Raw genomic sequence first — 26,704 nt, 5'->3', positions numbered from 1 at the left:
TTGAGTTGGAAAATATAAATGCTCAAACCACTTAATCAAGTAAAAACGTCGGGTGGTCTCTTTCCTAAATCTCAGAAGCATGTCTAATAGCATGGGCCAGAATCTACATTTCTTTTATAAAATGCCAACTCTCCTCAAACCGCAAAGGCTTATTTTGGAAAGAGGGATGCAGACCCTTATGCTAGCTACATTTAGCTTGCAGCAATGCTTGCATGCAGGATATTTGTCTGGAAATGAATTTACTACCGTTTGTAGGCATATCTGTGAGCCAACATCAACAGTGACATAGGCCACAAAATACCAGCAAAGTATCTGTAAAAATCCATTAAAATAGATAACTCTATCTGTTAATCAACCAAGTTGAGAAGGCCATCAGTATTGTGCAGATATTTTCTTTTTATGACCACAAGTTAGAATCTTTTAGAAAGAGTATAAAAAATTTGGTTTAATTAAAGAACACAATCATATTATGGTATATCACACATGTCGATCTAGAAAAGCCAGAAAAGTAAAGAATAAATAGGTAAAGCCAATCATAATTGTACCTTGCACATTAGATGACATTTAAAAAATATCCTTCCATAATTTTAATGAATCTTTAATAATACACATATGGATATATTATTTAATACCAACTGTATCAAATTTTCATTATTTCTAATTTTCAGTATTGAAAGTGTGGTTAGAATACCAATTTTCTCACAGTATATTCAGAAGTTATTAACTTAAGGTAAAGATGCAGGTCAAAGATCTAGAACCTTCAATGGGTACAATGAGGACGTTTTGTATCTCAACAGTAGTTCAGCATTGATATTCTGTGTTGTGAGTCTGGGGTTCAAATTATTGCCATATTTCTATGAAATAGTGGTTAGAATAAATGTTTATGTGTTGCCAACATATTTTTCAATATTGTTAATAATCTTTCTAATCTGTGTAGGCATTTTTGTTACTGTATCGATAATTTTCTTTAAGACTGCTTTTTAAGGTGGTTGTTTAAGATGTCTGCCCCGGCTCAATTTATGTAAGTAGTTGACCTATATTTTTAACTAACACTTTTATGTCTTACCAATTTTCATGTTAACATTTCATCCCGCCTATGTTTCCTTATACAAGGTGATCATGCAGGAGGGCTGTTTTTCTTTTCAAACAGAGAGCTTTGCATTGCTGTTACTGAACAGTGTTGGCTCTTTGTATTCACACAAAATACTGTTCTACATATACTTCAAACATTTTAACTTAATAGATAGCAAGATCAATGGTAGTTAAAGCTATTTTCTGGCAAGCCACTTACTAGACTTATACAAATTCCTCCCCAAATAATAATCTAGCAACATGAAAAAGTGAATGGACCTTCCAAGTTTGTGATCATAACAGGGCTTAGACACCTGTTAGCTTTCGGAAGTAGATGGGGACAATAGGTTATCCAAGCACATCTGATGAACTTTGGATGCCTTGTGTGATTATTATTTCTGAGATACAATGAATGAATCGGACACATAGAAATGAAAGTAGGTGCAAACAGTTCTGTGTACAAGGCTATCCACAGGAGCTTCTTTAAGGGTTATCCTTGAACCCGCCACGTCATTACAAACCCCCAGAGAGACAGACATGGATTTGTAAACATTTTGAGCAAAAACCAAAAGATGCCAAATGGTTGTCCGGGGTATCTGTTTCTTGTCGCTTTTTAATCTTTTTTTTAAATAAGATATTCATTGAATTAGTATTTAACTGAGATAGAGTCCAATCACTTTTTTGAACCACTTAACTAACAAGTGAAGAGTAAAGAAATAAAAGGATGCAGGTGTTAGATCATTTAATAAGGCATAAAATTAGCAACCCATTACCTTTACTCTTTGTCCCAGTTACCCATACTTCCTGCAGATTTATTCTGTGCAGTCTGTCTTTGTGGCCAGGGACAAGTGAGACATGGAGGCTGATTGGTGGGAGGGCACAGTGGGGATGGATGGAAAGGGGAAGAGAAGCTCCCGTCACAGTGACACGGTGATGAGAAGATGGCCAATAAAATGTCAACTTACCAGACCCAACTAAAACGAAACAAAAAGAAAACATGGGATAAATTAAAAAAATGAAGCGGAAAACAAACCTAAACTGAAGTCATACGATTCGACTTAACAATGATCTTTTAAGAAAATAAAGAGCACATTAATATTTGGATATATGACTTATGCTGTCCACAAATGAATATTGGTTAGCATTGTCTATATTACCATGAACTATTTAAGGAAAAATAGAAATGAATCTTAAAATCTAACATGATTAAATGGCAGAGCTACAATGAATGATCATGGTAAACATTTTTCAATGACTATATTTTGCTATGAGATGACAAAGGTAAATAAGTACATGCATGAGCTTAACATGAATCTCAGGTGCAAATGCTACATGAGAAATAAAAACCAAAGATCTTAATCATGAGTCTATTCGTTGTTGAAAGGTTCTTCCTGGCACTGGTACCCTGCTAAGTCAATGCTTCTTAAGTAGAATATGTTTACAAATCACCCGTGATGCTACAATACAGTTTCTGATTTCATTTGGTCGGGCGTGGGGCTTGGGATTTTGCATTGCTGACAAGTACCCAGAGGATGTCTACACCACTGGTCCATGAGTAGCAATTAAGTAGCTATTCTGTGAAAAGGTATCACATTTAAAGTTTTGCCTATTTTTAATTGAGGAGATAAACAGAAATAAAATGGGTAAATTGTGAAAAGTGGAGAAAACTTTATAATCCTAATTCTAAATCATACTTACATTACCCTTTTCAATGCTGAAGCACTGGATATTTTAATACAGAAAAAGCAAGTTATGCATATTTAAGATACTTGAAAATGAACTGTTTTGTTTCTATACTACAGAAACAAAAGCAATTACTGTCAAATGCCAAACATTTGTATAATGGTCCAGTAGACACCTGCAATATATTTTACTCAAATAAATGGCTCCATATATCTCAGCAAGTCAAAATTAATTACACATGCTGGACAATAAACAATGTTTAAATAAAATGAAGGAAACTAAGGGTTGCCCTGGGAAATGGTATAGTTACAATATAAAAACAAAATTCTTTGAATATTGTTACTGCTTCTGCATAATTTAAAGGTAACTCACAAACTGTTTAAATTACCTTCAACGTGGCTAAAATCATTGTCTTTTTTCTTTCACTCTAAAGAAGACATCTTTAGCCTAAAATTTTCATTCATTTGGGTTAGAAAAGCTCACAATATAGATATCTCTTATTTGTCAGGTTTAAGTTTTTATAACGTCAACAATGATTCTATTCTGTTTCTGCCATGCAGAGAGGTGGCAAAAGAAAGTTAATTTTATTGACACGACAAAGAAGTTCTCTTTTAAATGACGGGGGGGAAAATGTACAAACTACAAGAGAGATCACCTAACTCTAAGTGTAGCATAACAGGGTTAATGTAATTCTGCTTTGAAAAAAATCATGGAATTATCTTTTGAGGTGAAAGATAAAAATAAAATGAATCTCATTAGACTAAAGTAGTTAAAACTGAGCCCTATTGAAGGTCACAAAGGAGTTACTTGACGTAAAAAATGTTACTTGGGGATGCTATGTGAATGGCTGGACTTTCAAGTCGACTCAGGAGTACCTCGGAAGACAGTTCAGAAATCTACTCCCACCTAGCATTAAAAACTCTGTAAAGGACAGTTCTAACTAAAACACGTAGGGCTGCCCGGGGATTGTTCCAATGACAACATTTTTAATATAACAATATCAAAGTTATGATCTCTATTTCTGGTCATGACTTTCTGTGAATTAAAATTAGCTCCATTTCCAAAGTATCCAATATATTATACAAAAGAAATGACTGGAAAACAGCCGATCACAGAAGTTCCCGTTCTTCTCATTATTTATACATTTGTTTGTTGTTTTCCCACGAAGTGACAAGAGTAGACATTGTATATTACCTAAAATTTCCTATATAAAAAACATTAGGCTCATGCATTAGATATCATATAAATTGGCACTCCTAATTCAGGGACAGCTGATAGTCTATTAAGGACTATAAAGTTATCAAAGGACATTATCTGATAGAGATGCTCCTAAAACATCAGAGGGTTCTGGGAGGACTCCTATCTTGAATGCTCACTCAAGCTTTTAACAAGCATGCTTATCAGTAAATGATTTCTCTTATCTGAATGAAGCCCTGTCTGTCACAATTTAACCCCACTGTTATTTGTTTTAGGATCAGTAAACAAATATAGGCCAACAGTATGGTCCACTTAAAATCCTTTTCCTCAGTGGAAGGAAACAATCATCCGTACTTTCTCTTCAAGAAGAAATGTTAATAAATTCTTTAGGTCTCTCTCTCATCCTCAGTTCTCCACATTTCTCTGAAGGGCGAGTCAAATGGCTTTCTTTCCACACATAAAACATGGGACCAGGCAGCGCCTATTACTGCACCATGACATCTATGCCCAGAAAGAAAGAGTGGAAAGCTGAGTGACATGAGCCTGACCATTCCTCCCTCCCTTCCTCCCTCCCTCCCTCCCTCCCTCCCTTCCTGCCTGCCTGCCTGCTCATCTAAAGCTCCTGGATGTGGGAGGTTCTCTCTATCCTCCCCATCATGCTTCACAACTTGCTTCTTTCCACTTTCAAAGCTCCGAGCAAGTCCATCCAAACTCTCTCATCTCACAAAGAAAGAGGAAAAGCTTGTCTGCCTCTTCTCTAATAAAGCAATAAAGCCATAAAATGTTAGAGCTGGAAGTGACCTTAACATTTATCAGTCTAACCCCTCCTTTTGACAGCAGTGAGCCCAGATGGTTAAGCAAATTTCTGAAGGTTACAGATGGCTAACCAAGGCCTAGTGCCCAAGTCTCTTGACTAAATGCAGGACACTGTACAAAGTTTCCTACTGCTTAATCAGTTCGGAGAGAAAGATAATAAGCACAAAAATATTTTATTTTACCTGTGACTTAACAAATGATTTAGCCCAGGCAGATACAAATCTCTTCTAAAGAATTCTTCATGATAATCAGACACTATTATAAGAATGTTTAGCAATGTGCTTCAAGAAACATGGAAAACAATGAAGGGAAGTCCACCAACCAACGGAGGAAAAAAACCCTCCTATTTCTTCTCTAAAGAAGAAAGCATCAGAAACCTTGTCCTATTCAAAGGAGAGCAGTCAGAATGATGGTGAATGTTTCCAAGTGAAAATCAATTATAGGGAAACTCGAGGAAGACACCCTGCCCGCCCGCCCTACCACCCCTCCCGGAGAGGTCTGAAGCAAATGAGCTAGCTGAACAGATACTTAAGAACAGTCTTTAGATTAGGTCCAATAAATACAGGAACCAGCCAGTCCTGATAACTACTTAGGTCAGAGGAAAAGGAGATAATGGCCTAAATAACAGCGCAAAGGACTTAGAAAACATGCAGTGAAGATGCAGTTAACAGTAAAGGTCACTGAACTGTGAATTGGTTGCCCACTGTGATGTCTCCAGAGGTCTTTAAAAGTGGGATTTACTTCCATTTGGTCTGGTGAAGGGATTGAGTTGTTGAGTTTTAAAGTGCTTTCTGCACTATGATCTTAAAAGAGGGGAACGCAGATGCAAAGCAAGATAACTGTTATAGCCCTAGACTCAACCCCACCCCAATTTTCTCTTCAGATTATAATAGATATGTATGCTAATTTCCGCAGACAGCAGTAAATTTCAAGTAAAAAAGCATACATTTTCATAATATTATGGTTCAGATTTTGTTTCTTAGATATTATGACTTCAGTTTTTTAACAGAAGGGCAAATTCCAGCTTGGCATTGCAAGTTAAAGAAAACAGCAGCTTGATTCTTCACTCTTAACAAAAGGCCACAAAATGACTTTGTCCTGGCAAAAGACTGCCACAGTATTGGGATCAAAAATAATGGAAGCATTCCTATAGAAGCTTAGCAGTCTTGGTGAAAGGAAGCAGGGTGGTGCAGCAGTTAAGTGCTCGCTCCTCTGCTGACATAAAGTTGTCTGTGCTTGGCATTCACGAGGCTAAGCCTGGGAGAATGACATACGGTCCTAAGGTTTCCAAGAGCCTCTTCTCAGCCTTGGAGCCTATCAGGCAGAGTTCTCTGTCCCACAGAGTGCCCACGAGTTGGAGTCAATCCTGTGGCAACAAGTGTGTCAGTTTGTTTTGGGTTAGGCCGACTGTTATTAGTAAATATCAGAGAACAGGAAATTTCACGAACGGGTTACAAATCCAACCACCTGGACTATACAACTCATTGATAATACTTATACTGGTAGCTAAATGATAATGAATCCTTAAATTGATGTGATTTTCTCTTTTGGTGAACAACGCAGGTCTCAACTAACAGGGTTGACAGAATAGAGTGGTTGATACTGTATTCTATAGAAATAAGAATATGAGACGTTTAGTAATATGGATAGGGAAAAAGAACCTCCACTTATTTTTGGTGAAGAAGAACACTCAGAGATGTAAGTGGTGAAGCTATCTTCATAGTAACTGACAAAACCCAGTCATTACTATGCTGAAGATGATAACACTACCAATTAAAAACACTTAAGAGTTTTAACACTAGGTATCACTTTTCTTTTGGGGAAAAGATTTATCTTAAAAGGCTGTCATTATGTCTTTCAACTCTTCAGACATAAAATTAGAGTTGAAGGGAGCACTTTTAGAATATATTGAGTGGGTATATAAAATACTACGAACTTTCCCCCTCCATTCCGATACCTCACCTAATCCTGCGGGTCCGTGGCTGTGGAGGCAGTTTGAGCTGTCATGGCCAAGGGTGCAGTGTGGGTGGGAGGGAGAAGCATTGCCGCTGGTGCACTGTGTGCAATGCACAGACCAGGACTCAGAATGAAGCACATTCAAGACCAAAATTCTTTAGTGCCAAGGTTGAAATACTCTGTTGTGGGATATCAGTTCAATTTCAAGCATAACGCAATAGTAAAGCTATTTATTTTATAATTCAAATAAGCACAAAATCCCGGGACGATGCCTTACAAATTGTAGAAGCTGCTCAGAAAAAGATTATTCCTTCCTCTTTCAGAAATCTCCACATTTCCCACAAAATCTTAATGATTCAACGGAGCGAGCTATTTACTTCCTAAAGAGCCTGGGAATCCAATGTAACTTCCCGGAAATCTCTGTGTGAGGGGATAGTCTGTTGCCCCACAGCCCATGGCCCCAGCTGGCGGCTTCCTCCCCTCTAACAACACCCAGGCCTTGGAAGAAACTGCTTCCAGCCAGACCAAAAGTTTAGCAGTAAGATTTAAGAGATACAAAGGCTCACACAGGATTTGGGTTATAAAGTCAGGTGAGAGAAGCCCCTTCTCTGTTCTCTCAACTAAGGTGGTAGTGGAAAACAAATGCTAATAGAAAGCTTCCAGCCCACCTCTGGAGGCACCCCACCTGGGCATGATTGGCAAAGGCAGGCCCTCTTCATTCAATCCTTCGCCAGGGCACAAAGGAAGGTGTGGATGACAAGTCATCATCTCCAGCCAAGCAACCTTGTTGAGTTGCAGAAGCAGGGCTCAGAAACTGATCCACATTTGCCCTCCTGTGCAGTCTGCGTCTTTTTGTGTGAAATAAAGTCCCTTTCCACATGGTAACTTCTACTATGTTCAGAGGTCGGTATATCCAGGTGCCAATTGTGATTGGCACCCTATTTCCAATGGCTTTCCAATTAGAGACAAACTGTGAATGTCCCATACGCTGACAATGCACATGCCAACTCACACAGAGGAACCCAAGACTATCGTGTCAGCAATATTCTCTGACAGTTAATATTGCCAGAAAATTAGGTCATTCCTCTCTCTGCTCCTTAAGTTTTATAAGCCATGACCATATGCATAGCTTTTATTATTTTTCTAGATTTCATCTTATTTTAAATCATTAATTCCAAAGCTAACAATCAATGAATTTCGATGACGATTCACTGGTGAAAGCTATCTACTCTTGCTTTAATTCTAATTCAAAATCCACAAAGGGTACTAGGTGAGTGAGGGGTTGGGGTGAGGGAAGGGGGATACAGTGATCATTGTTGTAACCTGAATCATCCACTCCCAAAATAGAGGTCAACTCGGCTGAGTCATACTTCTCAGTGATTTGACCACTATGCACAGACGGGCTGTGCCATATTTATTGGTTACGTATTAAGGTAGCAGACAGACATTGAGCCTCTACTCAAGTCCTCCAACGCAGGACACTGTGTTCTAATAACCTGGCATTCTGTGATGCTCACCTCCCCAACATGATCGCTGAAGACAAAATGGGTGCAAAAGCTAATGTGGTGAAGAAAGCTGATGGTTCCCGGCTATTACAAGATACAGCATCTGGGGTCTTAAAGGCTTGAAGCTAAACAAGCTACCATCAAGCAGGGAAGCAACAAAGCCCACATGGAAGAAGCACACCAACCAGTATGATCACAAGGTGTCGATGGCATTAGGTACCAGGCATCAGAAGACCCCAAACAAATAATCATATTGATGTGAATGAGGGGAGTCGGAGTGGAGTCCCAAAGTCCATCTGTAGACAATTGGACATCGCTCACAGAGGGTCACAAGGAAGGGATAAGCCTGCCAGGATGCAGTATAGCACTGATGAAACACACAAGTGTTACCTTAATAATCCAGTTAGACCAGAGCATGTACACTGGTATAGATAAGAGCTCTGGACACACAGAATGCAGGAGGGATAGCCCCCTCAGGACCAATAATGAGAGTAGGGATACCATAAGGGGGGGGGGGGAGAAGGAGGGAAAAGGGGAACCGATTAGGATGATCAATGTACAACAACACCACCCCCCCCACATACACACACATACAGGCTGGAGGGCGAACAACAGAAACATGGGTGAAGGGAGACAGCAGACAGTATAAAATACGAAAATAAAAATAATTTATAAATTGTCAAAGGTTCACGAAGGGGGAGTGGGGAAGAGGGAGGAGGTAAAAGAGGAGATGATACCAAGGGCTCAAGTAGAAAGAAATTGTTTGGGAAATGACAGTGGCAATATACGTACAAATGTGCTACATACAATTGATGTATGGATTGTAATAAGAGCTGTAGGAGCCCCCAATAAAATGGCTTTATTTAATTTTTTTAAAAATATGGGATGTGGTTGTTATGTAATAAACTCCCACTATATGATCGGATGTGATAAAGCAATAAGAGGGCTTAGGTTGGGATACCGAATCTTTAATCTCACCAAGCCCTGACTCAATATAAGGGAAACTGACCTGCAACACCTGGGTGTGGTGTATAATACATTATATTTTAAAGAAATAAAGAGAGATACCTACTAATGCGGGAATGGAATGCATCCTTTGGCCCTGTAATCCCCAGACTACGAAGTTGTTAGACCCAGGGGAAGACTGATGCTCAGACACAGGGCTATAGCCAAGGAGTGTCAAGCCTCCAGATGCTCAGAGGAGAACAGGTCCTTTTCCCAGAGACCACTCAGAATGAGAGCCTTTTTCTAGATCTGGCTCATGGTGCCCTTCCAGGCTGTGTAATTGTGAGAAAATTAAGTTCTCTTGTTTAAAGCCACCCCCTAACAGTATTTTGGTTTTAGCAATATGAGTCAAGACAATGATCATATTTTATTAATTTATTTCCTGCTTGATCGGGGCCCTATACTCTTAAAATAGAAAACAAAGTCCTTAATGTGAGCAGGACACTCTCGGATCGGCGTCTTCCCGTCTTCCTAACCAAGTCCCACAGGGTGTCTGTCGGTCCTTGAGTCTCTCATGACCCCTTCCTCTCCAGTTCCATTGCTCTTCTGCTATGGGCTTCTCCCCCTTTCCTACTGAATTATTTTAGCTCTCAATTCACAAGAATGATTTCTTCATGAAACTACCTCGAACTTTGATGCCAAAGCAATTAAAATTCGGTATCGTTTCAGTGAACTTTATTTCCCCCAAGCACTTACTAAAGCGCCTAACTATGTATTGTGTAGCAATCCTGTGGCCCTCTCACACTGGTCTCTGAGCAACCTGACGGTATTTACTTGCTTACTTTTTTCAGAATGTAACAATGTGAGGTCATCATTCGCATGGCCAATATTTGTTGGATGACTTGGTATTTAGCAACAGCATTGGATTCTCCGAAGTGAAAGCTTTTCCCCCTCCCTGGAAAACCACTATCTTTAGGTGGTCCATTTTTGCTTGCAGTTGATATTTTAGATTTCTTTGTCCCTGCATCGTGCATTTGACTTCTAACTGAGAAACAAAACACAACCTCATTGCTATCGAGTAAATTCAGACTCATAGCAACCCGGCATCACAAAGTACAACTGCCCAGGGGCTAGCCCATTGCATAGTCCATTAAGCCAGTAGGGCTCCTACTGACAGAAAGATTAAGGGATAAAGCTCGTCCAGGTGTGACCTAAAACGGTGGTGGGCTGGTGTGAGAGGTAGTTTTTTGGTGCCAACTTGGCTCCAAAGAGGAAAATGTGGGCAGTGTTTAGCCTGTCAATCAGGTCGCAACTTAATCGGAGGACTACTGAGATAAATGGCCCTCTAGAGGCCAGCCTCCCTCGCTCTCTCTGCTTCACCTTCTATTGATGAGCCACTTCAAGCCACAATGATGGCAGCCAAAGCCCGGGAGATGCGTCTACCGCCACTGGATCTATACGACTTTGCACCCTCTGGGGTGTGGACTGGCTACATTCTGCATCATTGCGTGTGGCTGTGTGAGTCGCAGGAGGGATTTACGGACTAGTGTCAGACTTAATGCGTTGTATTGGACTGATGGACCTGACCTGGACTTGACTGGGGTATTTGCTTGATATATAATTACTTCTGAGTACTATACGCAAAAGGCCAGCATGAGCCAAGAGTCCACTGAGGATACCAGGTATCTGCCCATTAGCTAGCCCATAACAGGTTCTCAGAGGTCAAGATCCATATCTTATTTATCTGTGTACCTTTCATCGTGCCCAGTATATTATTTTATGCAAAATGGTCCTCAAGAATGTCTAGTTTGAATGTTTAAAACGCCTACCTAAAACATGCATAGTTCATCCATACTTTGGGTATACGACGATGTTACGACGATGTTACAATAAAATTACTCCATGGACAGTTAAATATCTTTGGATCAACATCCTGTCCATGTGAGTCTTAGTATGGTACAAACTCTGTGTTCAATCATTCACCTAGAGAATGGCAGTTGGGACCTAGCTAGCAGTGGAGTGTAATAAAGGACAGACAATTTCCTTCTGTAAAGAGTTCAGACAGGAAAGTCCCGTGTCCCTGTCCTCCTCTGTAAGCCACGTGGCTGCTATGCGGTGCAATGAAGGGTTTGGATGTTGTTTGGTGAGCCTGCAAAGATCCAATCATGTAACTTTTTCTCCAAATCACCGTAAGGGTAAAGAATCATCAGTATTAGCCAATTATGCGTTAGCTCATATTCTGGAAACCCTAAGAACAATTGTTTCAGAAAGAGACTCGTCTCTCGGTTTTCCCACAGCACTAGAGATAACATCATCTTCTGGAGTTCACAGCATGACAGATGCGGCTATAGGTCGCTGAGTAAATTTCTGTTCCAAAGACCCTGGTACGACGGAGCAGAAGCGCTCCTCTGGCTTTGCTCGGCTGCACTCGGGACACAGGTAGATTGCAGCCTCTCTTCTCCCAGGGAGCTGTCTCGGGCCTCTTGGTGAGTGGCCGAGCTCTGCTTAACCACGGCATCCTCAGAGCTCCGTGGGTAAGTAAGAGAAAACTGCAATTCAGGTCTGCGCAGCTCTTACCTGCTTGCGCTTCTCAACCTATCACATGACTCATTAGCAAAATAAAAGAGTTCCACCCTACTTCAGTGGAATTTACTCAGAAACATTTTAAATCCATGACCTAAAACAACTTTCAATGAGAAATTATGAAATATACAATGTATGCATTAATGTATTAGATGAGTATGAATTCATAATTACTCAGTTCATATATTTAAGGAAAGGAAAAATTGAGAAAGAAACCTTGTCCTTATTTATTTCCTTAAAAAGAAAACCCTGCCATGCTCCAAGATGTGAAAGCAACATACCAGCATGAAGATGTGTGAGGGGCCGGGCCCAATCCCAACTACGTGGACAGCTATCCCTTCCCCAAGAAGAATTCAATTCAGAAGACAGCACTGAAGCTACACCTCAGGGAGAGGGGCATGTCTGATCAGAGCACACAGGAGCAAATTAAGGGGGAGGAAGAGAGAATGGAGCACATCCTGGCCCAACAAGCCTGAGGACAATATCCCCTCTCAGAGTAGCCAATGCACAGAGAGAACCATATGGCCGGCCCCACTACAAGCCACGACATCCCTCGCTGACCCATAGCCCTACAGGGGACAACACTGGAGACACAGTGTGGGAATTGCGCCAGATCTGACCCCACCACACCAAAGAAAACACAAAGGGCGTGCAACAGAACAGCAAGGGGCGCAGAGCAAGGAAGTCCTGAGGGAATACCAAAAATAGACTTTGGGGCCAGGGCAGGACACTCCATAAGACTTGACCAGAAAATACTCCTAAAGGTCAACAAACAGACCTTGAACTATTTACAGGCTTTTCTTTTTGGTTATCGTTTTGTTGTTGTTGCTTTGTTGTGCTATGTCTTGTTTTTGTGTATATTATTATCTCTGTAGGTCTATCTAGATAAGATAGGCTGGATCAACAATCTAGAGCAGAAAAAAATCTGACAGATGGTTTTGGGGGGACGTGGGAGAGGGGGAGATTGGGAGAGGAAGTGATGTTAGCAAACCCAGGGACAAAGGAACAACAAGTGATCCAAATCAGTGGCGAGGACGGTGTAAGAGGCCTTGTAGGGATTGATCAAGGATAATGTAATGGAGGGGAATTACTGAAATGCAAATGAGCATGATAGTGGGACAAGAGGAAAGTAAAAGGACATAGAGATAAGAACCAGGAGGCAAAGGGCATTTATAGAGGTCTAAATACAGGCATTTGCATATGTAAATGTATTTCTAAATGACGATGGGGAAATAGATCTACTTGCATATATTTATAGGTTTAGTATTTAGGTAGCAGATGGACATTTGGACTCTACTCAAGTACTCCCTCAATGCAAGAACATTTTGTTCTATTAATCTGACAATCTGTGATGCTTACCTTCCGACATGATCGCTGAAGAAAAAGCGGGTGCATAAGCAATGTGGTGAAGAAAACTGATGGTGCCTGGCTATCAAAAGATATAGCATCTGGGGTCATAAAGGCTTGAAGGTAAACAAGGCCATCTAGCTCAAAGCAACAAAGCCCACATGGAAGAAGCACACCAACCTGTGTTACCACAAGGTGTCTAAGGGATTGGGTATAGGCATCAAAGAACAAAAAATCCTATCACTGAGAATGAAGGGCTGTGTGGAGTGGGAACCCAAAACCCATCTTTAGACAACTGAACATCCTCTTACAGAAGGGTCGAGGTGAGAAGACGAGCCAGTCAGGGTCAGTGTAGCAATGAAGAAACATACAACTTTCCTCTAGTTCTTAATTGCTTACCCTTCCTACCCCCCATACCCCCCCACCCATCACGGTCCCTTACAAATCCGGCTAGACCAGAGGATGTACACTGGTAGAGATAGGAACTGGAAATACAAGTAATCCAGGACAGATGATCTCTTCAGGACTAGTGGTGAGAGTAGCAATACCGGGGGGAGAGAGAAGGTGGGGTAGAAAGGGGGAACCCATTATAAGGTTCTACATATAACCTCTTCCCTGGGGGATGGAAACAGAAAAATGGGCAAAGAGAGACATCAGACAGTGTAAGACATGACAAAATAGTATTAATTAATAAATTATCAAGGGTTTATAAGGGAGGGAGGGTGGGAGAGGGGAGGGAAAAGATGAGGAGCTGATGCCAAGGGCTCAAGTAGAAAGCAAATGTTTTGAGAATGATGATGGCAACAAATATACAAATGTGCTTGACACGATGGATGGATGGATGGATGGATGGATGGATGGATGGATGGATGGATGGATGGATGGATAAATGAATGGACGGAGAGCAGACGGATTGTGGTGAGAGGTGTAATATAATTTTAAAAGGAAACAAACAAAAAACCCTGCCATTTTATCCCTGGGAAAAATGTGATGTAATATTTTAGGTCAACTACTGTGAATGTCGAATGTCAGCAGCCATGAAATCGAATGTGTGTGTGTCCACTGTGCTATGAAGTAGGGATGTTCCCAAACCCCGTTGCACCAACTGTAAAACCCAGACTGCTAGCCAATAATTTCCAAGTCATGCCCACTTTAAACACTTGGCGTCTCAGCAATCTAACAGATTTACTGAATCTAGCATTTATTCTCAAGGAACTTAAATAAGATCAAATTTATTTATCAGACATCTTTAATAATTAAGACCATTACAAATAAATACCAAAAAGCCTAAGAAGAAACACATGAGTTTCTCTAATAATTTATTATCTCTTTATTAATTACTTAAATATACACGGAGTTAAAAGATGGTTTTACCCTATACAAAGTTAGCTGTTTCAAAGCACTTTTCTAAAATTGCTATCTCTGTCAGGCTTAATTGTGCATTGCTCTAAATTCTCCCCAATACCATCCTCCACACAAAGTAAGCTCCCAGAGCTAAAGATACCTTTAACAACCATTTGTGGATTTTCTCACCCTCATAAATCGGTTATACAGCAATTACTCAGCTTTAGTCTGTCTTGTACCATTTCAGTACAATCTGCAGGGGTGTTTAGACTGGTGCATTATCAGTCATGGGAGGAAGTTTTAAAGCAAATTAAAGGCCTCGTGGTATTTTAATTACCTGTGCTAATTTTATGTATGATTAAAAAAAGTATTAACTTCTAATGCATATAGAATCTTGCAAAGAACCAAAACCAAAGGCGCAATATTACATTTAAAAATGATTTTAATGAGCTTCCAGGAAGCCCAGCTGCCACATGATTATGAAGTGTGACTGTTCCACAGATGACCATGATGCTTGGCATGCGCTGTCATGGTTTGTGACTTCCTGAAAAATGAAGAGGGGCCGCATAATGGCTAATGCTGAACGTGTGTGCCAAAACACTTAAATAGCTGCAAACAGATCGTGAAACATGAATGGATATGAGTTAAAAAAAGGTCCGTTTTCCACCAGCATGCATATTTAGCTTGTTCAGAGTTTGTTACAGGGAGGGGTGGCCTCATGGTCTAGGCCAGTGGTTCTCAACCTTCCTAATACTGGGATCCTTTAATACAGTCCTCATGGTGTGGAGATCCTGACAACCAAAAAATGATTGTCATTGCTACTTCATAACTGCAATTTTGCTACTGTTATGAATTGGGTGACCCCTGTGAAACGGTCATTCAGTCCCCAAAGGGGTCATGACCCACAGACTGAGAACCGCTGGGCTAGGCTGTAAGTCAATTTCTTTTAAATAATGACATGACCACCATTATGTCCTATATATGTTGGTGACAATAGGATATATTAATGCAAGTTAGCACAAGTTGATTCTTTTATATAAAATGATTCACAGTCACAAAAACAGTTCCATGTTTTAAAATGATCTAAGATAACATAAGCTTACCTGTCAGTTACTAGAGCCAACTATAAATTCATTTATCCCAGTTTCATTCCCTGATGTCACGTATTTTACATGTGGCCTGCTAACGACAGTGATAGAGTTACACACTCATACCACTGGGCCCTGGGAAAACCTCAGCCACTGTTAAGTAGAGGAGCACATCCCAGCAAAGCTCAAAGATAACGGAGCGCCTAGTGCCTGCCACGTCATTATCTGTCACAGAATCGGCTTGTGTATCAATTACTTCTTGTCCCTAACTGCTGTATGTCAGTCGTTCAAAATTTCCCTGGTCCACAGAAATGACTCGCATCTGTGTGTCTAAATAAAGCCCTTCTTTTCCCTAAAAAAAAAAAAAATTTCCCTGGTACATACATTCAGGGAGTGTCTTTGAATTCTTTGATGGAAGGGCACATGGCTGAGTCCTTTTTCCCTTTGATTAATTTTTTAAGATTGTTCTCATTTCATTGGAAACAACTGAAAGCAACCGATCATACATCGTCACGGGGAAGGGATAAAAATCTAAGGCACCATTAGGGTTAAAAATGGCTATTCCGTTAAACTGTAAGAACACAAGAAATTCTTTATGATGCCTACTCCCCCCACCCCACCCCGCCCTCCCAAAAAGGGCAAAGAATCATAGGCCAAAATGCTGCGGTCTCAATCAAATCAAATAGCATCAAAACCCAGCAGGAGGGAAGTTCAGCATCCACTTATGCCACTGGCTGGGGCAGTGAAGAGTTGGAGCCACTTTCACAAATCACCCTCTTGTTAAATTCCATAGTGGGACTTCATTAAGCCCCGGAGCTGACTGGCGGCATCTTACTTCAGCTGGCTCACAAAGAAACGCAGCTGGCAACACGGACTCTTTAAAAGTCTCTGATCACACATTGTGGCTTCTAGGTTTCTTTTTACCATAGTAAATATTTTCCTCGGCCTGCCTGGCCGCCTCTCAAGCCTTCGGCTGAAACACAGCTGGTGTTATTACTAATATTATTATTTTCTATCTATAGTGCACACACACACGCACACACTCACACTCCAAATCCGGAACCTGACACATTGGAATCAGACTGTAGAGTAAGCGTGACCACCGGCAATCCTCAGACAGACAGTCGACGTATCCTAGAGGTGATGTGTGTGGACAATGTTATTGTCTAGTGATACGCCCCTTGGGCCCTGGACCAGTGTTTCTTCTGACATCACTAGTTTAACGGGATCGCTGTGTGTGCACTATTGTCCTATATCCTCAAGAAACAGTCCCCAGGGGGCCACTTCAGCTCTACCTTGTCTGGGCCCAGTGACACTCACATTTCACGTTCGTCAGCCATCAAGTAAAGCTTTGGGTGGAGGGCTCTTAATATGTGTTCCATCAAGACGTTGATAGATTCACAATTCTTAACCAGAATCCTGGATTGTGGCAAACCTAGCTTGAACCTGCAAAAAGGCCCCTTGACACTATTAGTTTTGGCTTTGAGTCAAATGACCAAGTTAATGGCCTGAAACAATGCACTATTATCCTGCCAGCGTTTTTGAAATAAAACGATTTAAGGAAACTATTCCAACAAATTATTTAAGTGAAGTCTACATCAAAGAAAGGAAGTCCACAACTGAGAGGTCAACTTTTTCTCTCTCTCATGACTTCTTTTATGATTACATATCATAAGAGTTCTAAGAAGTCCCATGTCTCCTTCACAAAAACCCCAAATGCTCATGAAAAGTTAGACACAGTGGCCCCTATTGTGGGGAAACAGTCACCACTTTACAAAATAAGCTTTCTTTTCCCCACGTCTGATTGTGAGTGAAGTTCATTATCGTTATTCCCTACTACTGTCAATAGAATCTATAGTAATTAATTAGCTTACTTTTACCCAAATTTTACTTTCACATTCTGAAATCACATTCGAGCGGCCCACCAAAAAAGCCGTACGTGCACACATGGCAGGTTGACATGATGCAACGTTAACATGCCTCTCGTTTACCTTTAAAGGAACTTCCCAAGTTAGCAAATGGTCACATGTATCAATTCACATTTATTTTGCTGGAGTATGTTTTCTGATCAGTTAGCAAAACTACTAATGTTTTTCAATTATGTGGAAGTTATAATTGAGGAATATTTATCCAAATTATTTTATCGGTGGTTTATTCTGGAGTCTGTGAGGGGGTACTCCTCAAAACTGATGGTTTGAGGTTTTTATAATGTGAGGGGGCTAGTACAATTGGAGTTCATTCCACCAAGTCAGCCTATTAATCACAATTTTTTATTTAGGGGTTATGAAAAGATTACGTTACAGTGTGTGACAAAAAGACCTAATATGTGGCACACAGAGGATTGAGTTTGCCACTATGAAAATGTACTAACTCACACAGCTATCTCAGTGCGTCCGGTTTTGGGAAAAAAAAAACTCAGCATGTCTCTCTTGCCCTACATACCTTCCTCACCTGACCTCGCTCTGTACAACTTCTTTTATTTTGTTTCTGTGAATGGAGAGGGACATGAAAGGAAAGCGATTTGATGCCATAGAAGAAGTGAAGAAAAAACAAGGGAGGTGGCATGAGCCTTCCAAACAGACGAGTTTGAAAAATATTTCTAAGAATGGAATTGCAGATTTCAAAAATGTATTCAGTATAATGGGGAGCACTTTGAAGATGATAATGTTTCATAAAGAAAATGTAAATACATGACTTTGGGGAAAGATTCTGATATTTTCTGGGTACCCCCTCACAATATATGTATGATATTTATAAAACCAACAGGAAAGGGATCAATATTCTTTACTCTATCAGAATATTTAGCAGCACTGAACAAATAACTATGTTCAAGCATCCAAGGGAGTATGTTAAATATGATTCTGTTAATTAAAAAGTAAATGCCTTTGGATCTTAAATACACACCAAGTAATCCTAATAAACACACAAAGTAATTTTAATTTTAATAAATGTGGATTCTCTAATATTGCCTAAGGCAACTAGAATAAAAACTGACTTCCTTAAAAATTCAATTACAGAAGCTTTGATCATTTTTATGGAAAGATATTTAAGTAACAACTGCAGCTAGCATTTGGGAGATGCATCAGACGAATCCTATCTCAATCATTTTACAGAGCTTCGGATAGGCAGCTGAGGGTCCCGAGGCACAGGACATCCTGGCTCAGGGGCCCAAAATAAGGCCCAGCCTGAGGGTGTCATTCTTGGTGTCACCATCATCATCGTCGTGAGTTCTTCTTTTACGGGCACATGAACAATGTGCTAAGCATTTTACAGTCATTTGCTCGTTAATCCCCACGACTATCCCACGAGAAAGACATTCTTACCGCCATATTTACTGATGAGGCAACTGAGACTCTGACATTAAGTAACTTGAAGGCAGTGGCCTGTAGGGGTGTTTATCAGGGTGTTATCAGGGAAGTCTGAGCTACCAAACGTCCACCTTAGATGGGAGTCTTCTTAACAGCAGGAAAAGGTGCTTTACTCTATGAGAAGCATTTCAAAGGAACACTGAAAATCTAGCAATCAATGTGTCACAGAAAATTCTCCTAGCAAAACACACACACAATTAAAAATTATAAATTAGTGGGGAACAAGAGAAAATATGTTCTCTTTGAGAAAATAAAAGTCACTGGATATTGGATGGATTTTAGCTCTCTTTTAGAAGTTGGTAGGAAAATAATGATAATAATACTAGCAACAACTGTACGCATACACACTTTATATGCCACGCACCACTCTGATGTGAACATAACCTCTGTGACGTCTCAGCTCAGTGATGTTCATATGACATTACAGTCTCTCTTTGTAAACAGATGGGAACACTAAATCATAAAAATGACCTGTCCAGGATCCCACAGCTTATAGTGCATCAAAACCAGCACCTGATGTACTCCCATGGACAACGTCTGTGAGTACTGAGAGTGTGCCCGGGACTCTAGTAAGCAGAGCGCCCCGAGAAACTCACTGTCAAGTAGAATCCACAGTGCAATGTGGTCAAGCCCGTGACGGCATCCAGCAGGAACATGCCTGTGGTTGCTGAGTGCACAAACACTGGGGAGTACAGGAGAACTTCCTGGGAGGTTGTTTTATAATACGCTATATTTAGCAGACAGACCATTGGGAGAATACGTGCAGGCCATGTTGGCCCTAGGAAAAGCCCCTGAACCGTGAAGGAGACAAGGGGGTGATCCTGGTCTGAAAGGAGAACAAGAGACTACACGGGCAGGCGGAATACCACTGCGCATTCTGGATCTTATCAAGGGAGGGAAACCATGGAAATGTGTGCTGGAAGAACGAAGAAGATTTGTGCTCCAGGTAGATAAGGATGCAGGCGGAGTCCGTTTATAAGCACGCGTTGCCCTGGTGGCTGATCAAAGCCTGCGGGAGAGTGAGAAGATGAATCCAGGTGAGGGATTTGAGAACGTCTGGAGAGGAAGCTCAGCAGGGCATGGCGATGATGGATGACATGGAGGAAATGCAAGCGCGCCTCCGCAGGCAGCGCTGCGGGCACCGACTGAAAAGCAGAGTGTACAAGAATCCCCTCCGCATCCCATCCGAGTTGGCTAGCTTTTCAGTGCGCTTCTCACTGTTTTCGGCAAATTAATGCATTCTTAGTAGAAACGGAAAAGCTGGGGTCTCTTGATAGTTACTTGTTTTGCTGAAACTACATAACTGCTCCTCAATTCCATAGAACTCCCGGGGTTTCATAAAGGTCCGTCATAATTGGCAGCCCCCTGCACACACTGCTGCAAAGTTTCTTGGTGGCAGCATGGCGCTCACTGTCAGCAAGAGGTGCGCCTCTAGGAAACAGCCCTTAGTAGCAATTAAGCCCGCCCACAGACAGCCTGGGCCATTTTGCTTCCTGCCTTCTTGCCTCCCTTGCCTCATGTCAATCTTAAATGTTCAGGCTCAGTCTTCCAGAAGCTGTCACTAGCTAACCCAGCCTAATGAGGAAGCCTGCCCTTCCTGCGTGGCATGGCAGGCATCCGTAATCAGGGGAAGTGTGGAACAAAGTAACAATGGTCCACAAGCAGAGAAAGAGCACATCAAAGCCTTTGATGGCTCATTTTACCATTCCGATTTTATGCCAAGTGGTCAATTTAAAAAGGAAAAGGCAAGAACATAATTCATAACAGAATGCTACCATTTCAAAACTAAATGAACGGGAAGCGCAAGAACTCGGGAAAGAGCTGGGTTTCACAGACATCGCATCCCCTGGTGCGCCCACGCCCAGCACCTGCCTGGAAACAAAGCAGGTGCGCAGAGTAGGAAGGGGCAGGAAAGCAACTGTTTCTTGCGCGTCCCAGAAAGCCTGGTCCCCTAGAGAAGCCTGCAGAGGAATGCACCAGGGAGTGACTAGGGCGTGAACTGGGACCTCAATGTAGAGCTTCTGTGTCCGGCTGGCCCTGCACTGGGCCCCAGAGGGACACAGAAGGACTGTCTTTTAGCTCCTACTGTAAACGAGACAAACACAAATGGGATGGGATTTTCTTGATGGCTCTCAGCTCAGGGAAGACAAACCGTGGTCCCTTGGGAAAGGGCTGGTGCATGGAAGTCCCTTTCAGTTCAGTTCCCTGGGAAAGACACAGCGACGGGAATAGGATCACGTTGGTGACAGTCTCAAATTTACGTTGGGAATGAAATCGTGACAGTGATCAGAGCTGCGTTATCTGTGAGGAGGCTAGGGGGCAGACAGATTAATAATGCCATTGAGTTGGCCCTGTTGAAGCACTGGCTGTCAATGAAGCACAGAATCACGGGAAACTTTAGAGGCTGGGGCAAACTTGGAAATGGAAGAAGTTTTACATTAAAACTACATTGGATGTGGAATTTCACTTTTATATTTTATTTGGAATAACACATTAAAAATGGAATTATTTCAAAAGTTAGCAACATGATTGTCATCATAAGTAAATAGTAACCTACTTGGGTGGATTTAAAAACTGCTTTTGGCACATCCACTCTGCTTTTCTTAAAGGCTACAACAAACCCCCTCCCCCAGAAGAATTTACTGGAGAGGATGGCACTGAAGCTGCAGCTAGGGGAGAGGGGCATGTCTGATCAGAGCACACGGGAGCAAAGGAAGGGGGAGGAAGAGAGAGTGGAGCACATCTCCACCAGGCCTGGAGGACGATATCCCTGAGCTGAACAGCCAAAGGACAGAGTGGACCATATGGCTGATCCCACTATGAGACACGCTGTCCCTTGCTGGCCCAGGGCCCTATGGGGAACAACACTGGAGACTCAGGGTCAGGACTAGCCAGGACTGACCCTGAGGCAAACCACTAAAGGCATGCGGCAGAGTAACTGGGGTGGGGGTTGGGAGTAGGGGGGTGGGAGGGGGGAGCAGAGCAGGGTTCTCCTGAGGGAGATCAAAGGACAGACTCTGGGGTCAGAACATGGCACCGCATCAGATCTGACTGGAAGGCATGCCTAGAATTCAAAAATCAGACCTTGATCGATTTATAGGTTTTTCTTTCTTTTTAAAATTTTTCTTTTTCTCTTTTATTCTTTTATGGGTCATTGGTTTTCTTTTTTGTTTTCATCGCTGTGTTCTCATTAATCAGTTGTCTTGCTATGCTTTGTTTTTTGGTGCATATTATTATCTCTACAGATCTATCTAGATAAGATGGGCTGGATGAACAGTCTGGAGGAGAAAACAATGGAACCAATGGTTCTGGAGTACATGGGAGAGGGGGATGCAGGGGTAAGGAGGTGGTGCTGATTAACCCAGGGACACAAGCAACAAGTGATCCAAAATTAGTTGCAAGGAGGGTGTGAGAGGCCTGGTAGGGATTCAGCAAGGGCAATGTAACTGAGAGAAATTACTAAAACCCAAATGAAGGCTGAGCATGATAGTGGGACAAGAGGAAAGTAAAAAGAAATAAGAGTAAAGAACTAGGAGGCAAAGGGCATTTATAGAGGTCTAAATAAAAGAATATACATATGTAAATATATTTTATATGAAAACAGGGAAATAGATCTATGTGCATATATTTATAGGTTTAGTATTAAAAGCCAGCAGATGCACATTGGACCTCCATTCAAGTACTTACTCAATGCAAAAACACGTTGTTCTATTAAATTGGCATTCCATGATGCACACCTTCCCTACATAATCACTGAAGACAAATGTGTTCATAAGTAAATGCAGTGAAGAAAGTTGATGGTGCCCGGCTATCAAAAGATATAGCATCTGGGGTCTTAAAGGCTTGAAAGTAAACAAGTGGCCATCTAGCTCAGAAGCAACAAAGTCCACATGGAAGAAGAAGCACACCAGCCTGTGTGACCACGAGGTGTCGAAGAGATCAGGTACCAGGGATCAAAGAACAAAAAATCATATCATTGTAAATGAGGGTGAGTGCAGAGTGGAGACTCAAAGCCCATCAGTAGCCAACCGAACACCCCCTTACTGAAGGGTTGTGGGGAGGAGATAAGTCATTCGTGGTGCAGGGTAGCAACGATGAAACATATAACTTTCCTCTAGTTCTTAAATGCTTCCTCCCCCAAATATCATGATCCCAATTTTACCTTACAAATCTGGCTAGACCAGAGGATGTGCATTGGTACAGATAGCAACTGGAAACACAGGGAATCCAGGACAGATGACCCTTTCAGGACCAATGGTGTGAGTAGAGATGCCTGGTGGAGGGAGGAGGGATGTGGGGTGGAAAGCGGAAACCGATTACAAGAATCTACATATAACCTCCTCCCTGGGGGATGAACAACAGAGAAGTGGGTGAAGGGAGACATAGGAAAGTATAAGATATGACAAAATAATAATAATTTATGAATTATGAAGGGTTCGTGAGGGAGGGGGGAAATTAGGAGATAATATTAAAGGCTCAAGTAGAAGGCAAATGTTTTGAGAATGATGATGGCAACAAATGTACAAATGTGCTCAACACAATGGACGGATATAAGGATTGTGATAAGAATTATACAAGCCCCAGTGAAATGATTTTAAAAAAACAAACAAGGTTACAACAAACCACAGGGTGAGCTAAATACCCTCTTGATCAGATGAACACAGGTGTTTTAAAATAAAGACAGGCAAGATCATTTAAGTTAGCATTTGATTGATTCCAAAACTTGATTCTGGGCAAGTATCTAATAAAATCTGACAGGTTTAGATTCCACACCCCCACAATTCCGACTCCTAGTGACCCCTTCGGACATAGTTAAACTGCCCCTTCAGGGGTCTGCCGCTTTATGGGGGTAGACTTTCTTGTCTTTTACCTGCTGAGAAACTAAGTGGGTTCAAAGGATCCCCTTTGAGGGTGGCAGCTCACTGGGTAACCTATGGCCCCAGCAGGGTTCTTACACCCTGTGTAACAGCTTGGCAGAGCACCTCTGTGCATCTGTTTTGTTCTGGTCAGACTTGATAGTTTATAGGTATGTCACAAGCTATAAAATGCTTATAAATACTACACTATCTATCGCGTGTTTCAGAAGATGGGGCCATTATGCAATACACAACACTAGTTCCGTAGGTAATTCATTCCTGGCAAGAGAGCGCCTGCAATGTTAAGCCTTGTGAAATGGAGGCATTACAGTGCAAATATAACAATAAATAAAAAGTGAGGTGGCATCTATTTGCACAAGATGTTCAATGCTGTCTGCGTAGGTGAGAGCCACAAACGGAGTTTAGTTTTCTTGGAGGAGGGGCGTGGCTGCCCAGGGAAGGAAATACAACTATAGACAAACATTACGTCCCTACGTGTCAGATGGCAGTGTAAATGCAGCCACGTTCATGTAGTCTAAATGTACACATTAGAAACTACTGATCAGTTAGAAAATGACAGAATGCAAGGTCCAGAATAATGTAATGTTCTGGCTAACTAGAGGTTACGCAGTAACACTTTTCTGTTAAGATCGTTCAAAAGATAATTATTTTACAATGTGTTTATTGGCCCATAGGTGTCCATGTAACAACCAGCAATTATTCTCGGATAGATTAAATCATGACAGAGCCTTTGAGTTTCATTCTGACCATAGTTTTTGTGATACATCAAAACTGACATGCAAGTTAAAGGGACGGGGATGTTCTTTGTAGTACAGTGCCTATCATTCCATGGCTGGATTTTATTTTGATCACTAATGTCCTGATATTAACAAATTTTCATAAAAATTCCTCAATGCCAAGTAAAATTAAATTTTCTACATTATGAATCAATTTTTTCATTTGGTTGAGTGGGTTTGACATTCTGTTTCCCAAGAAATGTAATCTTACCATTGCTATGCCAGAAACAAAGGTGCCATTGGATTTAGGTGTGCAACGACTGGCTGTTAGCAGGAAGCTATCTCTTCAAAGCTTATTTTTTTCTGAAGCATATTTCACCCATGGCTTGGAGGTCTAATTGAGGGTTCTCAGTGATCATGAAGGAGAACAAGCCGTTTGTGAGACTATTTGTTCATGGACAATCTCAGAATTGTCAGAAGAATTTACCAGAAATGACCTCAATTTATAGTGAGCAAACCAACGTTCTAAGAATTAAAAAAACGGACAGCAATGACTCTTGGAGGTAATGAAATCAAAATTTATGTTAGATACCTTTTGCTGAGTTCTTTTTTTAAAAGAACAGCATTCTATTGCATAGAAAATCTGTTTTTGAAAAGTTTCAATTCTCCAGTGGTCGTACAACCTAAGCCAGACCCGTGCTGTCGAGTTGATTCCAACATAAAGCTACCCAATAGGGCAGAGCAGAATTTTTTACAGGGTTCCCAGGCTGCAGTCTTTTTGGAATTCCACTCCCACCTCTTTTCCCACAGGGCAGCTGGTTGGTTAACAGTCAAGAGCTTTACCCGCTGCAGCGGAATGCCACTGAGTTGCCTGTGAGCTCCCGCACACCTGTAGACTGCCTCTGAAGCAGCCTTATCCTTCTTCCACAGATTGGCTGGTGGTTTGAACCACCCACCTCGTGGTCTGCAGTCTAACAAACACGTAACCAAAAGTGCCACCAGGGTTGCTTGCTGTGGCAAAGAGCTCCTTCAAATGGTATGACTTCCAGAAATCGATTCACTTACTTGCCAAAACTGCCACATAGGTCCAGAACTAGTTTTGATGGCACGGCCAAGACCCCAAACAGTCACTATAAAGAATGAGTATGTTTCTAAAATATAGAGGCCCCTATGTAGATAGTTCTGATTTCTCATTTACAGGACCAGCAAATGAACTACCTCTCTAGAATTACTTAAGCATCACGATTTTTCAAATGTAGTTATGCTCCGTCCAGTCGGTTCTCAAATTTTAAAAAAGTCTTGATTAATAAAGTTCCAAGGAGGTGGCAGATGATGCGATGGCACACAAACAAATGAGACAAAGAAATCATTAGCAGCGAGAAAAGAGTATTGAAAGAAATAAAAACTGACAGCTTCCGCTGAATTTTGGGTCATAAGAAGGGGCTGTGGGAGAAAGACGGGGCGTCCTACTCCTGTAAAGAGTTACAGTCTTGGAAACCCCCGGGGCCGTTCCACCTCGTCTCACAGGGGCCTCCATGTCCCGTGGCAGTGAGTTTGGTTTGGGTGTTTGGGGAGGAAGGGTTTGGAAAAGAAGAGTAAGTCTCGGGTCAGGATTGTTCTCAAGAGGTTGGAGTTAATGAGAGCTACATGCGGATGACTTACCCAGCCTGGTCTAAGGTTATATTTATCACATTGACTTCGGCCAGGAGCGTAGGGTTTGCTACCTGAACACTAGTTCTCAAAGTTAAAAATTCATTGTTTGAGGAACGAGACAACTGAGGATGATGTGTAAGACCACTGCTTTCTCAAATGGAACCGCACATGAGAAACAAGTATCAAAATAACTGTACCACTGAATTTCTTATTGTAACGATTTCCTGCTATCTCATAGATTCGTTTCTGATTAGCTACCTTTGCAGTATCTCTCATTCTTAAACACGGAATTTAAACAAAGAAAAAAGACACCCATATTTCCTTTGGATGAATTTTTTTCCTCTTAGTTATCTATTGCGGTTGGGAATCAAGTTATCTCTTTCACATATTATATATATACAGCATCTCAAAAGACAACATAACGATGATGCTAGCATATATTTTTTATTTTAATATTGGGATAAAATAATACCTCCCTAACTACATACAGATCTTCCATAGGCTCACAGTGTACCCACAACCATTATAATAAGAAGGCTTAAATTTCTCAAGTAG

The 26,704-nt window shown here is 41.4% G+C and overlaps 1 protein-coding gene across 1 annotated transcript in view; it reads right to left on the bottom strand.

Moving 5' to 3' along the window:
• The window catches only part of ROBO1 (roundabout guidance receptor 1), a 434,587-nt gene that overhangs the window by 96,823 nt on the left and 311,060 nt on the right, over positions 1 to 26,704 (bottom strand). Inside the window, exon 7 of the mRNA XM_075542455.1 lies at positions 2,037 to 2,045. Within this exon, the coding sequence (XP_075398570.1) occupies positions 2,037 to 2,045 (9 nt within the window). The remainder of the gene's footprint in view (positions 1 to 2,036; positions 2,046 to 26,704) is intronic.

Source organism: Tenrec ecaudatus, chromosome 2, assembly GCF_050624435.1.
Source record: "Tenrec ecaudatus isolate mTenEca1 chromosome 2, mTenEca1.hap1, whole genome shotgun sequence".
Taxonomy (NCBI): domain Eukaryota; kingdom Metazoa; phylum Chordata; class Mammalia; order Afrosoricida; family Tenrecidae; genus Tenrec; species Tenrec ecaudatus.
This window is presented reverse-complemented; position numbering and strand designations above follow the sequence as displayed.